The 16,358-nt window shown below is 41.8% G+C and overlaps 1 protein-coding gene across 1 annotated transcript; it reads left to right on the forward strand.

Annotated features, from left to right (window-relative positions):
* The first annotated feature begins 2,434 nt into the window (after positions 1-2,434).
* Positions 2,435-16,358, forward strand: LOC116332006 (KN motif and ankyrin repeat domain-containing protein 2-like). Its single transcript, XM_039602511.1, has 10 exons — positions 2,435-2,671; positions 7,776-7,854; positions 7,942-9,408; positions 10,446-10,521; positions 12,167-12,499; positions 12,676-12,760; positions 13,743-13,962; positions 14,051-14,193; positions 14,766-14,966; positions 15,740-16,358. Exons 2-10 carry the CDS (start codon positions 7,836-7,838, stop codon positions 15,830-15,832), a joined length of 2,637 nt encoding a protein of 878 aa, XP_039458445.1. The 5' UTR covers positions 2,435-2,671; positions 7,776-7,835; the 3' UTR covers positions 15,833-16,358.

The raw sequence follows: 16,358 nt of genomic DNA on the forward strand, positions 1-16,358 counted from the left end.
AGTCATTTGCTCCAATAAAGACTTGTTTTTTTTCCTCTTTTTCCCTCAGTTCAAACCACAATCCCTCTCGGAGTCAGTTGTCTGCTTGGGTAATGGAAAGGGGAGTATTTCTTGCTAATTCTCGCTAATTCGTTTTCCATCCATGGCAGAGCTAACCCTGCAGGGCACAAGGCAGTGGTTACAGCTTGTTGAGCGGCATCGTGTCATAGACTTACACACATACTGTGAAATGTGTGATTGTAGTTTTTCATTCTGAAATGTAGTTCTCTTGGCCTGAGGACACAGATTTAGTTTGCCCTACTCCAACACACAAAAGACACAATTCAAAAAATGGAGAGAAAAGAGTAACAGTATCGAACTCATATGAAAAGCAGTATATAAAACTTAAAAGGAGTGAATCTTGTCAGTTTTTTATTATTGTTGAAAAAGTTCTCCAGACTTCTCGGAGCTCTTCCTTTGCCTATAGGCTCCTTCTTTGCAACAAATGTAACAAATTTTGCTCAGTACTAATAAACTCAGCATAATCTCACTGACTGACAGACAAAGAGCCAACTCTTAAAGCTTACAATTTCGTAACTGAATAAACTGAATGAGAGGCAAAGAAAGATGAACAGTCTACATCAATGCTAGCAGCACTGTTAGGCTTTATTTATATGCACTGCTTTGAGCTATCATCAGCATATTTCATGTTAGCAAATGTACAGTGCTTAACAAATTTATTAGACCTCTACACTAAAGGTTTATGCCACAACTGCCCTAAATTAACAGTACTGGTAATTACCAAAATGTTTCTGTAATGGTTAAGTGTGCACAAGCTCTACAGTCAAAGATATATTTTTATTGATAAAATGTATTACGAATTTGAATAAATGTACTGTTTTACTAGAAAGTTGAAAAATTAAGCAAATTATTATTTTTAGATTAAATTAAATTACAAATACAAATTGCAGTTATTTCCTTTCTATAACAGAAAAATTCGTTTTAGTGGTTGAATGTTATGTGTGATTCATTTCTGACTTTTCAGTAGCCTGGCTCAAATTTGGATTTCAAAATGGGAATTCAGTTTTTTATTTGCCTAATGAATAACAACATAATTTTTAGTTTTAAATAAGTTTTTTTTACAGATTTTCAAAAATATTTGTGTTTTCTACAACGTTGACAGTTTTTAGTGTATTTCCTGGGTTTACCATCGGTATATTAGTCGAAATTAGCATTAACACTAATTTCTGAAGCACTCAACAGCTAAAAAAAAAAAAGGAAATGTAAATAATTAAAGTGAGAGTCATATCATTACCAGTGAATTCCAAAAGAATCTGATTTGGATTAAAAAAAAATAAAGGAAAATGAAAAAAGGCAAAGCTACAGGAGTGGTTACATAACCTTACCATAATGATCGTAACCTATCTAAGTAAATATGTGTGTATGTACCCTGAGCATACACAGTTATCAATATGGTAAAAGTGATTTGCACCAATCAGAGAAATCACTGTTTCAATTTGGGATTGTGGGTAGAGGATCCTTTTCTGCAACATTGCGAACAAAACACATTCTTGTTTAATCAAGGTTGATATCATACAGGCAGGTGCACATACTATCACAGTGTTGTAGCTCCAAGTAAGTCTGCTTTGGATGGTTACAGCATTCTAGCTCATAATCAAACTACCTATGGTGAATATGAATGCAGTGTAACCCTGTTAACACCTTAGAATGCATCTTCTCAGAACTACAAGTGGATAGCTATAAAATAGTTATAGAGGTTATGGATACCATATGAATTTAGAAAATGTTGTGATATTTCTCAGAAAGAATTAATTCTTGGAGCATCTGTGGTCCTAGTTTTTGTTCTATGATGACCATGAAAGTTAAGCAGTCACTGAGATGTTGGTATTTCTCTCTTAACTAAAATAAAGGGATGAAAAAAGGGCTCTGCTGGGCCACTCTGTGTAGAAAGTGTTGTACAAATACCTGCCTGTTTACCATTTTCCCGGCGTGATGGTGATTTCCAGAGGAAGATGCTAGTAACAGGCTGAAAGAGGATCCCTACAGAACGAGAGGTATGCACTGAGAGACTTAACCCCCATGAATGCCACCAAGCCCTGTGCTTCGCCCACTGTTTACCAGATTATAGAGGCCACAGATCACATAACACTGGGTAGAATTTCACATTCTCAAAGAGGGAGGTCTATGAGACTCTACATGGTAACTTGGTGTAATCTGAGACACACAGTAAGGTGACTAGTACTTTCTCTCATTTCTTACCAGAAGCTCAATACTTTGACGTGCTGTCACCGGGGTTCCAAAGGAGCAGCTGTCTTTCCCAGTCGGCTGCACCTCTGAACTCCTATTGGCTGCTGTCTGGAGGAGTGGGTGTGATCGTCTATGTCTAGCCTCCCACTTGTCAGTCTAGTTGGACAGGAGGCATGTTCACAAGCTCCTCCTTGCTCATTGCTCCCTTTTACACACAAGTAAACCCAGCTTCTGTTATGGCAAGGGCTGCACGTTGGCATTTACCAAATAGCCGCGGCATGCCACTCTCCCTGACAGCACCTCCCTGCCTTCTCAGGAGACAGACAGGCTGAACTAGCTGAGAGCAGACGGTAGTGGACTATCTGGCAATCAATCCCACAGTTCAGCGGTACAAAGTGGGGGAAACTGCTCAACATGCCACAAGGTAAGCTCAGATATAATATTCATCTCAGATCTGCAGGCATTTGAGGACTGTTGGATCAGACAGTTAATCAAAGCTGAGATGCAGAAAGATGACCTTGAATGTCTTCGATCAGGGACCGGCTGATTTAAATTCAGGGTCAGAAAAGCTTTTGACTCTAAATGGATTTAACAAATGGTGTGGAGTGGACTTCTGGGCCAAGTAAGAATACTAAGCAGATCTTCGGGACAACATCTTTGCATTCAAAAGATTAAATGTCGGTTGTACTTTTATTTTATTACACTTTTACTGATGCAATGCAGTTGACACAAACTCATTGCCTGCATTGCCCATGTTTCTATTTTAACCTTCTTATGTTAGCATATCATTGTTTTTTCCTTGCGTGAGGCTCCAGGCAACTGTTTTATCCAATGAGCTTTGGCTCCACATACCATCCAGTGAGGCTTTGAATGCCACATTGCAACTCATTGCAACCCTGATCCTGGTGCTGTTGGAATGGGAACAGGGCAAGTCCAGCGGTTCAAAAGCACCAAGACAAAACATATGGGAGGGGATATCACAGAACCTGAAAAATTTCTAGGAACACTTTGAGGAGACAGTGAAAAATGTGAGTTTTAAAGAAACAGGGAAAACAGAGCAATACGGAGACATAGGATGGGGAGGGGGACTCGGGGGGTTGAGCCCAAACACTTGGCTTTGGTTCTTAAATCAGCTCCAAAGAGAAGATGAGGGTTAGAGTTATGAGTTGGAAAAACCACAGACTGTACAGCCAAAAAACTAGAGGAGAGGAAGGATTTTTCCGGGAACACAGCATAGACAGTAAAACATGTAGACACATATATACCGACACTGTAAAGAAGCAAAGAGACACAGGTTATAGGTTCAGTGTACGGAGAAAGCTATGGTTTGAAGTTATTTAAGCTCACTATTAACAGGTAAGGAAACACCTAAACCTTCCCAAATATTCGTATCCTGGTATGCAGTACAATTGTGTCAAAATGTGCGCAATACAGTGTTGTCGGTGGCAATGTGACTACAAGGTGCCCACTCCTGTAAACTTCAGAAACCCAAGAAAACAAAAATGCATGGACTGATTCCATAAGCAATAGATGGACTCCATTGCAGCAGCTCTGCAGCTTGTAGGCGGAGCATTGTCTGAAACAGATGCTAATTTTGGGATGCTAACAAGCTAACAGTTGTTATCACCTTGATCATATTGCACTATAGTACAAAAAACACAGGACACTTCCTCTGGGAATCCACCAAAACGTTGCCTCAATATTTCTGAAGAGAAACAGTAACCATCCTGCGAGAGTCACATGATTAACATGGCTAAAGATGAGCCTGGTGAAATGTTTTGCTATCATCTATGACAACAGCAAATCTTGACCTGTTACTTTCAACAGTAAATTAGCTTTTAGTCCAGTTTACTGCTGCTACATAGGGAGGCTGCAGCCATTTGTCATGATGAGTGAATACTGAACTTGTGGGTTTGGTAAAGAATGCTGTGGACAGACATGTTGTGATTATGAGGTTTATGCTGATGCAGGGAGAGCCTTAAGGTCTGTATGAGAGAGGACGCACTCACCCAGAGGAGGGGAGCAGCTGTTGTGGGCACACAAGGATGAAAAGAAACTGAAGTAAAGGAAAAATAGCTGTGCGAGAAGAATGTGGCTTTCCTCCAGCCGAAAGACAACAAGAGCTGAACATAAAGGAAGCCTTGATTTTTTTATTTTATTTTTAAGAAAATTTGAGCCCATTGCAATGCTTGACTTTGGACTGAATTCGTTATGTGCGGAGGTAGCAGGAGTGCTGGGCACTGCTGTTCGGCTGGGGCCTGTTTGGGGTAAAGCAAATATTTTACATTTCATTTCGTGGGTTTCCTGTGAGGTGGGCCTACTCCTCCAGGCGCAGACAATTAAAACCTATGCCACAGAAATGTGGAGAAAGTTGGGCAGTGGCTCCTGGGAAATGCCTAACCCTAACTTTGCTATATTGTTTCCTCTGTGGTAACCTGGTGAGGAGGAAATGTTCGGGTCTATATTTATGCGTAAAAATGGAAGGCTTGCGGGCAACAACAAGCAGTGTGAAGCTCCTTTGTTTGCTCGAAAACTGAAAATAAAGCATCTAAAACTGGCATTCCTATTGCTTAATATTCTACATGCAGTTTTTAAAAGTTTGACATTTGGAGATAATTACTTTACAGTTACAAGTGCCATTTAAATGTTCAACTACAGCTAGCCTTGACTGGTAGGTGGGAAAAAAAAGCTAACATGGCTCCAGGTTAAAAAGGTTTTAACTGTACAGTCATGAAAAGGAAAGTTTTCAAAGGACGGGATAGTATAGAGTCCTGTGAAAACTTTAGTGTCCTTGCTCCATCCTTGTAGAATCACCTTTAGCGCCAGTAACTTCCAGTTATGATGTTCTGTGTGACTCAAAAATCTCTCAGATCATTGGGGAGGTACTGCACAGAATCCTGCATAAATCATTCTTTCTTGCGCCTGTATACCTTGTTTATTGAACGTGTACCATATTTAGCTGCTTCCAACCACTGTAATAACCTTAACCTGTAATAATTTTAAGTCTCTCCATTTTTTCATTTTTTTCTCCATTATTTCAAAACACAAAAACAGCTGCCTCTTGGTGTCAGGTAAAGACCCTACAATAACAGAAAGAAAACCCCAACAATCAGACAACCCCCCATGACCAAGCACTTGGCGACAGTGGGAAAAAAAAATGCCTTTTACCAGGAAGAAACCTCTAGCAGAACCATCTACCATGACAAGTTGGGAAGAGAGTCCGAGAATAATAATAACTAATGATTAAATGCAGAGTGATCTATAAACACATAGTGCGTGCAAAAGGGTAAGCGAAGCTTTAAAAAAGTGCATCATGGGAAACCCCCAGCAGTCCAGGCCTACTGCAGCATAACTATGGGGGCGTTCAGGGTCACTTGATCCAGCTCTTGCTTTAAGTTAAATACAGCGCTGCTATGTCCGCCTACTCATAAGAAATCAAAAAGTGCATTTTAGCCCCACCAAATTCTTTCTGTGTAGATACTAAACGCTTATATTATTCTTAAAGTAAGCCAGACATTTCTTATTGAGAACCTAAAACTTCTTTACTTGTAAAAGAATTTCTTGTTGTCATTGGGTTGAAGTCGAGCCAGCAGCTTATATTTTGAACTGAGTCAACAGAGAGATCGGGGTGTCTGCAGTAACAGGTGTTCTGTGCTTCAGCGCTGATTGACAGACACAATAGTGAAGTCTGCTTGCAATCAGCACGCTCTTTTTTCTATTATTCATGCTACACTAGCTTTATGGAAATATTTCTTGTGTACCACTTGATTTTTCTGTATATGTGGAGCACCTGAATGGTCTTCAATTAGCCTTTAAAATGAAGACATATCTGGGTCTCACTGCCTGACATGTGCTTTAGCTTTACGCCCACATGTACGAGCTAAACTTAGACTTGTCAGACAGAGGCCTAAAAGAGTCCTCTCAACATCATGGAAGCCACAAGAAAATAACAGTAAATAATGTAGTTTTAGTATCTAATACAGTGGTTAGACACGCAAGGGTAACAGAACTGAATATGATGGAGAAAAAAAGGAATAGTTTATATTATTCTGTTCATGCAAAAGATTTTGGCTATTAAAGTCGGAGAAACGAAGCTCAAAACTGTTTAAACTTTAGTACCAAACAAGTACACTCACTACACTGATAGGGGACCTTCCCTGAATGTTGCTTGTCATCTCTCTCTGCACCCTGCACTGTTAATACTCATCAAGTCATTTCTTTTTTTAAATAACACTGCTTTCTTCATTTGTTTTGTGTCATGTTTGATTTATCGGTTATTCATGGCACAATACTGAGCATCAAATTATTTATTTCTTAAAACAAATATTTCTGAGTAAATCTCTCAATGTTTTTTTTTTCTTAATCAGGAACTGTGTCGTGTCCTGTAAATATATACGCACCATATTTCCAAATGTACAGCCCTCAGTATCTATGCCTCATGTATATGTCTCAGTGTGCAGGCTTTATTCTGCAAAATTGCTCACATCCCTGCGTGTCTGCAATTTGCACATTTCTTTGCCGTTTACTGCCGGCCACCAACGAGTGTGTAAATGATGGAGGTGAAAATTCCCAGCAGGGACATTTGGTGGTGTTTGTCTGTTTACTGCATAGCTGACATTGTTTGGGGCTGTGGCTTGGTGGCCACCGTGCCTCAAGAGGACAGCAAGCAGCCGCAGAGGCTGGTGGTCAGGAGAGAGGAGGGGAGACGTGGGAGGCGGGAAGAGGTAAAGATTTAAGAGGGGGAGATGCTGAGAGAGGGAGGCGGGGGAAGGAGTGATATAAAAGAGGAGAAGGGCACGTCAGTATATTAAAAAGGCAGTAGAGCATTGTAAAAATACATCACTTTCCAAGGTGAAAGATGAAGTTCTAGATAGTTCGGTGATAGAAAAACAAACTATCTGAAAGAAAACTGTAGACCTAGTAGGAGGCACAGGGAGAGGAGGAAGGGAGGAAAGTATTGAGTCAGAACAATGACTGTCTGTATTTATGTCTGTAGGAGTTTATTTTGCACTGCTGGCCATAGCTGCTGGGCTAAACAGTCTCAAGCTATTTTCAGCTCTCGTCCTGGATGGCAGGGCTGTAATCAAGTGAAGATCAGGCCTGCCACTGTTGAATAATAGCTGCCTGGTGGACGGAAGAAATGAAGCAAGAGTGTGAGAAAAAATAGAAAACTTTGGGAAGAGAAGAGAATAAGAGAGGGGGAGAAAGAAAAAGTACTTCAGCGTAATTGAATGTTTGTGTTTTGTTATCCACTCACTACATGTGGGTGAATGAATGAGCATATTGTGTGTGGAGCACAAACAAGGATGATTGCTATTCCGTCTGATCCCAAAACTTGGACCGAGTCTGCCACCAAACGCACCACAAATAAACCTCAAGTCAATGTCAGAGCCAAAATGTTGAAATCTGCAATATGCTCATTACATTATTATATAACCACACAATAATCACTTCGACCACTTGTAAAAATGCAGAAACAGGTTTTTCATATGTTGTTGGCTTAATTTAGTCCTCTTTTTTCTTGTCAGATGCCCGAGGTCCAATCAGATAATGTGTCAACACATTTTTCGGAGAACTAAGGAGAACAAATGATGGCGACACAAAATGGTAGAAAAAAGTTTTTCGCTTCAGAATTTCACTGAATCTGATATTTATTTGAAATGCATGCTCACTTACTATCTGTAATTTTTGCAGGGAATATTGCACCTTGTAAAACAGCACAGAACGGAATCAAGGAGAAGCCCCCATATTCAGTGGAAACCCCTTATGGCTTCCGACTTGACCTGGATTTTCTGAAATATGTAGACGACATAGAGAAAGGGAACACCATCAAAAGGATTCCCATTCAGCGCAGAAGCAAGGGAGTGCGCGCAAGCACTTTACCAAGGCACCTCAGTGCTTCTGGGTGTGGCTACCGCCCGAGCCCCTGGGGATCTACCGGAGCTCTTGGCCCCAGGTCTCGATTGTCAGACGCCCATCATCATCATCATGGCTATACTTCCTGGGCATATGATCACAGGCCACCTCTTTCCCCCACAGGGTTTAAATCTTTGGCAGAGATGGAAGCCAGAATCAAGGAGTTTGATGAGCAACCTCTAGGGGAACATATCAGACCCAATCTCCTCCGTGCCTCCAGTCTGCCACTTACGGTTTTACTGAGACGAGGGTCAGAGTCCACAGACGACCACAGCAGCGTCTGGAGTTCAAAGGATCACCTTGGGGGAAGAAACATCTCATGTGAAGATGTGTTCCGCTCTTCAGACAGCCCTCGGCCACAGGACTGCTCAGGTCTGCTGAGGCGCCTCACTGAAGCCCTCGAGCGAGTGGGGGAGCTTGAGATGGAAGTGAGGGTCATTCCTGAGCTCAGAGCGCAGATCTGCATCCTCCAGGAGGAAAGAGAAAGACTTTGTCTGGGACTGAGTCCACGTGACCATCCCTCCACAATGAACGGCACCACGGATCCTGGTACATCCTCTCACAATAGCAAAGTATTGAGAGGACCTCAGCATGAAAGTCACAGTATATTTCCTAGAAATTACAGTGTCAGCCAAGATGACTCCAACCCTACGCATGAGTGGAGGACTAGTACAGATCTGGATGAGCTGCTGACAGTGACCTCCCTGCAAGCCAAAGTAGCTGTGTTGGAGCAGAAGCTCCACGAGACTAGCCTGGAGCTCCAGAGAGTGTCAGGGCTGCTGAAGGAGCAGCAAAAGGAAAGCAAAAGGAAAGACGAGAAGATAGAACACCTCATTAAGAATCCTGCGGTGTGGGTCCGTGCAGAGAGGGTGGTGGTAGATCAGGATGGAGATGAGACGGTAGTGAGATCAGAGTATGATAAAGCACCTTGCTTTATTAGTAAACGAGTGGTTAATGCAAACGATCAAAGAAGGCAGCAACACGAGTCTGTGGTCAGTTCAACATCGTCTGAAAGACGTCCACTGGTTTCTGAGGGTACAGACGCAGCTGCGGTGATCCATCACATAAAGAAGATAAAGAGTCTCCTGGATCAGCAGTGGAAGTGTTTGTGCACAGAGAGTGAATCAGGAGAAGAGGGCAAGCATCTAAAGCACCCAGATCCCAAAGTCAGCTCTCTGCAGCAGGAGATGATGAGACTTGTCGACATCCTCATGTCCTGCCACAAACAGCGTGGCGACAGTGACGGTAAGAAGATTCAGCAGGTAGCTATACAGCAGCCACGTTATGGCTAAGATAACAGAAGCCACATTTCAGAGTTAATAATAGTAACATTGAAGTCAAAGTGAGCCAGGGTCAGTGTTGGTGGAGCTTTGTGTAGTGCAAAGAATAAGAATAATTTCCATTTGATAACTGTTAACAACAACAGCATTTCATTAGCTGTATGAACCTTTGTATCATGTATCATGGAATGAGGTTAGTTTTTTTGTGGACCCAAATGTAGCACAGAGGAGATGGAGGTGAGCATAAGGCCAGCATTTAATGCTGACTAGTCTAAAGGTTTGCACGGTACAAAAACAGAAAGCAAAGCTAAGGAAAGCAAATTACCAGGAGGCATGAGGAATTATTATTCAGGGAATGATACGGGGAGACTAAGTAAAAAAACAAAAGGTAATAAGATAATCAGGGAGGACGAGACAAGGACAAGAACTCAATATAAAGCACAAGCGAGAAAGGAATTAACTGAACAGAGATGATAGTCTTAAACATGCAAACTTGACAAAGAGGGGAAGACAAAATAAACCAAAGGCAGAATATTCGAAAACCACCAGAAACTGAAACAAAGAACTAAGACTGAATGTGTCAAACAAGAATAAAGAGAAATGGTCAAACTGAGAACCAAAAGAAGGTTAAATAATAATAAGAATTCCAAGACCATAACAAAAATTTTAAAACCCAGGACGATGATAAATTGAGTAAGAGGAAGCTGATAAGCAAAATGTTTGCTTATAGTCAGTTTTGAAGCTCAAACTGAGTCACCATTTACTTTAAAAGACATTGCATCATAAAACTGAGACAGATGGATTAGAAGGAAACTGATGGGGTTTGTGTTTTGTTTTTTTGTTTAACTGATGAGTAGGCGGCTCTTGGATTTACAGACAGCATTACAATTAGCTTTAGCAGTGATGAAATGGTTTATGCAAACATAAACAAGCCATTGTATCTAATGAGGAGCATGTAATGCTGACATTTCATCATATCCTTTGTGTTTGTCTTCTGTGTAGCCTCTAAATCCATCCTGCAGACAGAAGGATGTGCCCAGATGTCGAAAAACCTACATTCTGGGGGTGTTAAAGAAGGGTTAGTAAATAACTCCCTGACTTTAGCAACCCTAAATGTTATGATTGTTGGTTATTTGATTTGTGGTTCTGTATAGTCCCGACACAGAAAAACATCATGATTTAAGTCTGAAAGATGAGTACCACTCCCTCTAATGCTGTCAGTTAAGGGGAGAAAAGAGGCAGCTCCTGTATCTTACAATGACACAGTGAACATAAACCATATTTCAAAGCCGCACATGTACGTTTATTTCATTCATCTACAATAAAATAGCCATAAAGGAATGTGTTTTCTGGTTCAACATTACAATTCAAGTAAAATATCTGCTTGACTGTACAAGCAGGAAAGTATTCACAGCCTTTGCTCAATATTTCTTGAAGCACCAACCACTTTGGCAGCAACTACATGCTGAAGTCTTTTTGAGTATGATGCGTCAGGCTTGGCACGCCTATTTTGGGGCAGTTTCTCCCATTCTTCTTTGCAGAACCTCTCAAGCTCCATCACTTTGGAAGGGAACATCGTACACATCCATTTTCAGATCTCTCCAGCGATGTTCAATTAGGTTCAAGTCTGGGCTCTGGCTGAGCCACTCACAGACATCCACAGACTGGTCCTGATGCCACTTCTTTGTTATGTTGGCTGTGGGCTTAGGGTCGTTGTCCTGTTGGAAGATGAACCTTCGCCCCAGTCCAAGGTCCAGAGCACTCTGAAGCAGGTTATCATCAAGGATGTCTCTGCACAATGCTGCATTTATCTTTCCCTCAACCCTGACCAGTCTCCCAGTTCCTGCTGCTGAAAGGCACCCCCAGAGCATGATGCTACCACCACCATGCTTCACTGTAGGGATGGTATTAGCCAGGTCATGAGCGATGCCTGGTTTCCTCCAGACATGACACTTGGCTTTCGGGCCAAAAAGTTCAATGTTTGAACCAGAGAATTTTGTTTCTTGTGGTCTGAGAGCCCTTCAGATGTTCTTTGGGAAGCTCCAGGTGGACTGTCATGTGACTTTTACTGAGGATTGACTTCAGACTGGTTGCTCTACCCAACAGGTCTGATCGGTGGAGTGGTGCAGAAATGGTTGTCCTTCTGGAAGGTTTTCCTCTCTCCACAGAGCAACGCTGGTGCTCTGTGAGAGTGACGATCAGGTTTTTGGTCAGAGAGGTGACCTTTCTACCCCATTGGCCTCTATGAAGAGTTCTGTGGTTTCAAACTTCTCCCACTTACAGATAATGAAGGCCGCTGTGCTCATTGGGAACTTTAATGGTGCTGAAATGTATCTGTACCCTTCCTTAGATCTTTATATAATCACAATCTTTATGTTCATGTTATATATTTGGTTTTTATTTTTATTAAATGTTAAAAAATTTTAAGCAAACCTTTTCACTTTGCCATTATGGGGTATTATGTGTAGAATTTTGACCAGTGGATGAGTGCTGTGAATACTTTCTGGATGCACTGTATAGCAATTCCCAGCCTCTGACTCCCCTAAACATACATAAGACATTCAGACTAGTCATTGGTTTGAGATAATTAAGCAAATTCACAAGATTTACTAAGTATAAGTTCACCAACCTCTGTCACCGAAATAAAAAAACAAACCAAAAGTGTAGAAGCAGTTGTAACATTTAACATATACCTCATTTTTTTTTCTTTCATTTTTCTATAGAAGCAATGAGACTGCCAGTAAAAATCCGGCTGGTCAAGCCTGTATGAGCCAAAGTGTCCATGATGATTTGGAGCAAAGGAACAGTAGCACGGTTCCTAGGGAGGTGGCTCCTGCCCAGCTGGATGTAGACACAGAGAAGAGAAAAACGAAAGAAGAGAAGCAAATTGACCCAGACAGACAGATGAAACTGGAAGGAACAGGTTTTAGGGGGACAGATGGTGGTGATGTATCTCTGGTAGCTAGGGCTACAGAGAAAACGGCCAAGATGAAAACACAGCCCTCAGGAGAACAGATGGAGGGAAACTCTGGCTCGGAAACAACCACCAAAGGCAGGTGAGAGGACCTCAGCAAACACCCAATCGGTGCCTGTTCGGAAGATGTAATTGCACTCAGCAGGAAGTTAATTTCATCTGATCATAATATAATATGTTCCTCATGTTTTAAAGTGAACTGTCGCTCTATTCTGACCTTCCTTGAGCACACATATACACATTTTTTTCCTCTTCCAGAGAAGCAGTGAATGCAGATTTTATTTCTGCCTGTCATTTCCTTAATAATCACATGGACAACATGGACAACCCCAATGATGACATGGTAAGCAGTCATGACTAGAGATTAAATTTAAATAGATATGAAATTTTTCTTTCATTTACTGCATTAAAAATATGTCTGTGCACTACATAGACACTACTGTGCGATCACACCAGCAGAGACACAAATGAGTTCTCAGAACCCAGCCAAATAAACATCTTGGACGGTTGTCATCCTATCATGCTGACAAAAATCTGTCCACAAAGAGACATGCAGTATAAATGCCTGCTGAACAGAGTTTGCAGTACCAGGTTGGGAACTGAGGTATCTGCAGAACCCTTTACGCCAGAATGCACAGACACTAAACAGAGTTGTATAAGGTAAAAAAAAAATAGTTGACACGGAGCTGCCAACACCATTTATTTCCTTCTTTGTGGTTCTGTTTGTTACTTCATTGCCTTGTTTTGAAGTGGATTGCAGTCACCGAGCTCTTGAACTTGCTTCTCTTGGGAAATGTTGAATTTCAAAAGTTGAATGTTGCTACAATGATGTAAATCATTTGATTGTTGACTATAATTTTGGATTTTTGAGTTTGGCAGCTGAACAATACCAAATTAAGACACGAGGGTAGCCCTGAGGAGTTATCGTGCAATGCTAGCACCAGCTAGCTAGCATTGCTAACAAGGCTGATCCATGATTCATTGCATTCATAAACGGACTTCTATATTGGCTTTTCCCAGCCCCACAGAGGGGCTTCAAAGAGAGAATATTTTATATTTTATATTCTACAGGTGGGCAGAAAAGCAACTACTCAGCCACAGAGCAACATTAACGCTACTGGATATGACGTCTTCATCAGATAAACTTTAAACAATAAAAATAGCATGCAAAACTTGTCATCAAAAAGTTGACATGTGTTGCACCTCAGTTTTGTATTGTACCACATATTTCTTTAAAGCAGGACTGTTAAATGATCGAAACATGTAATATATGTTAATTAAATTCATGCTTCACCAGGAATCGTTCTTATTCATATATTTTCCAGAGGAAGGCCCTGGTTGTGTTGTTCCAGCACTGGTTCAGTGCAGCAGCAGAGGAGGCCTCTGAGGCCAGTAGGGTGGCTGCATACCTGAAACACATAAAGAAGGAAACACCCTCCCTGCTGGCCTTTCTGGTCAATCTGGCGGACGACAACGGGAACACAGTGCTTCATTACAGCGTCTCCCACTGCAACTACAGCATTGTCACCCTGATCCTGGATACAGGTAATATATAGGGAACTGTGTTGTCGAAGCTATTGTAACATAACGTTTGTTAGTACTAAAAACGTCTGACATCTTCCCTGTGCCACAGGTGTCAGCGATGTGAACATTCAGAACAATTCTGGCTACACGGCAGTGATGCTGGCCTCGCTGACAGCCCCTGATGGACCCGGTGGAATGGAAGTTGTCCGCAAACTAATGGAGCAGGGCGACATTAACATTCGCTCCAGCAAGGTACCACAAGCAATAAGAACAAATGTAACAGGGATGAGGTGGGGGTGGAGGGGGATATCAGTGTGAGATGGCAGTGCAGCTCCCTCCTATAGCACCCTGTGCTGGTTCTTTGTACTGTTTTCTAAGCAGTGAATGGAAAGCTATACCTAACCATATCCATTATTAATGAATCACTTGGTAGATTTTACACAGGAAAAAATGATCATTGACAGAGTTCATCCTGAGACTGCTGTATAATGTCTTCTGTGGCTCTGGGAGGAGATTTTCAAATTCAGAGAAAGCGGATGATGTCATCAGGATTATCTTAAACTGGGGTAAAGGGTTTGCACATTCAGCTTTCAACCTTTGTTATGAACAGTTTGAAAGACATGGGTATGCATGTATACCAAGGAGAGTTCAAAAAAACAATCCTACTAAGAATGACCCAATCTTTGGAGTTGCTGGCTTGTCCCTATAAAAGTGAGGTTAGTAAGACACTGACTACTAAAAGATGAAGAATGAAAGCTGAAGAAGAAAGAGGAGATTTGAACAATTCTTGGTCTGGGCCTCACACTCTCTCCCTCCCCGCACAGACGGGCCAAACAGCTCTGCACTTGGCAGTGAGACATGGCCGAGTTGTGATGGTTCGCCTGCTGCTTAGCTGTGGGGCAGACGCTAACATCCAGGACAGCCAGGGAACCACAGCGCTGATGTTCGCATCTGAGAGGGGCCACACGCACATCGCAAGGCTCCTGCTGGAGAGAAGCCAGTGCGACCTCGCTCTGACTGACAAGGTAAGACCACATCAAACAAATCATCATGTAACCTGGGAAACAATGCTGGCAAACTCTGTTCTGTGGTCATTATCAGGGATCACAGTGAACTGGATCATAATGTTGTGATGCAACAATAGTCTGGGCATCATACCCATTAAAATTCAATTTTAGGACACTGAATTCATGTGATGATTCACCTCCATTTGTTAACAAAATGGCACATCTATCTTAGCATTCACATCACTGAATGCAAAGAAAAGCAGCTTAGATGCATGAAAGCTCGAATGTATTGACTCTGTGGATGTGAGTGGACTGACAGTCTGGATGTAGCAGAACAGAGCTTCCCCAGGATTAATCAAGGCTACAGTAAGACAAATCTCCCTGGGCTGAGAGGAGCTAATCCGCTAACAGTACAATATCTGTGCCATGCGGAGCAAGTGGAGGCAGGGAAAGAGCAAGGGAGGCAAAGCTCTCTTCTGCTTGTGATATTCTACCTTTAAAGTACACTTAAGAGTAAAAAAAAAATCCTTCCTCGACTGTAAACCATGTCTCACCTAAACCCACACTAATTAGACTGATTAAACCATGGAAAAATGAATTTATATGGCCTACAGATACGCCAGCAATTTTGTGTGGTAACACGAATAATGTTAACCTAACAATCAGATGATAACAAAGTCAGGAGATCACCAAATTCTGCAAGGTTCACCATCTGGGGACCCCGAATCAGTCACATTAATGTTGCACTCTGAGCTGAAATGTTGTTTTTTTCTTTGTTTCCTGTCTACCAGCGAGGTCAAACTGCGCTTTCCATCGCCATGCAAGGTTCCCACGCCGATACAGCTGCCCTGCTGCAGGCCCACGCTAAAGCTCGAGCTCTGTAGAAGCGGATCTGTTCACGTGTCAGATCCTCTCACCTGAGTGGCGCTTCAAACGCAGACTTTTTTTTTTTCTGAAATCTGGACTAGTGACAGCTGGTGCGCTGAATGGGATGATATTACAATGAGGCTGTATGGCACGAGAAAGTGAGGCAGATGATGGTTGCTAGGGCAGCATGCAGTGAATCTGCTGTTTTCATTTTGTCTTTACCATAGATGTTTAAGGTTATCGCTGATCTTTGCACATCTGTGCAGCAGCTTCGCTCTGCAAACTATGCAATGGAAAGAATATTTATTATGTTTGTTGTATTATCTAAAAATCTGTGTCTGTAAGAAGATTCTACCTGTGTTTCCAAGGGGAATTCTCAGCATTTTTAAGCATCATTTCAATAAAATACTTTCAAAATACTGCATGCCAACTAAACAGAAACAAATCCCTGGAGCCGATTGACCAGTCTGTTTATTTCACACGTTGGTAAAAGCTACACTGATGTATGCAACGCCTGTTTTTAATAAAATAACAGAAAAGCGA

Source organism: Oreochromis aureus, linkage group 18 (assembly GCF_013358895.1).
Source record: "Oreochromis aureus strain Israel breed Guangdong linkage group 18, ZZ_aureus, whole genome shotgun sequence".
NCBI classification, from domain to species: domain Eukaryota; kingdom Metazoa; phylum Chordata; class Actinopteri; order Cichliformes; family Cichlidae; genus Oreochromis; species Oreochromis aureus.

Coding starts and splice junctions, on each gene's coding strand:
- LOC116332006 (XM_039602511.1), top strand. Junction 10,522..12,166: donor TCTGGGGGTGTTAAAGAAGG/GTTAGTAAATAA, acceptor ATTTTTCTATAG/AAGCAATGAGACTGCCAGTA. Junction 12,761..13,742: donor ACAACCCCAATGATGACATG/GTAAGCAGTCAT, acceptor TATATTTTCCAG/AGGAAGGCCCTGGTTGTGTT.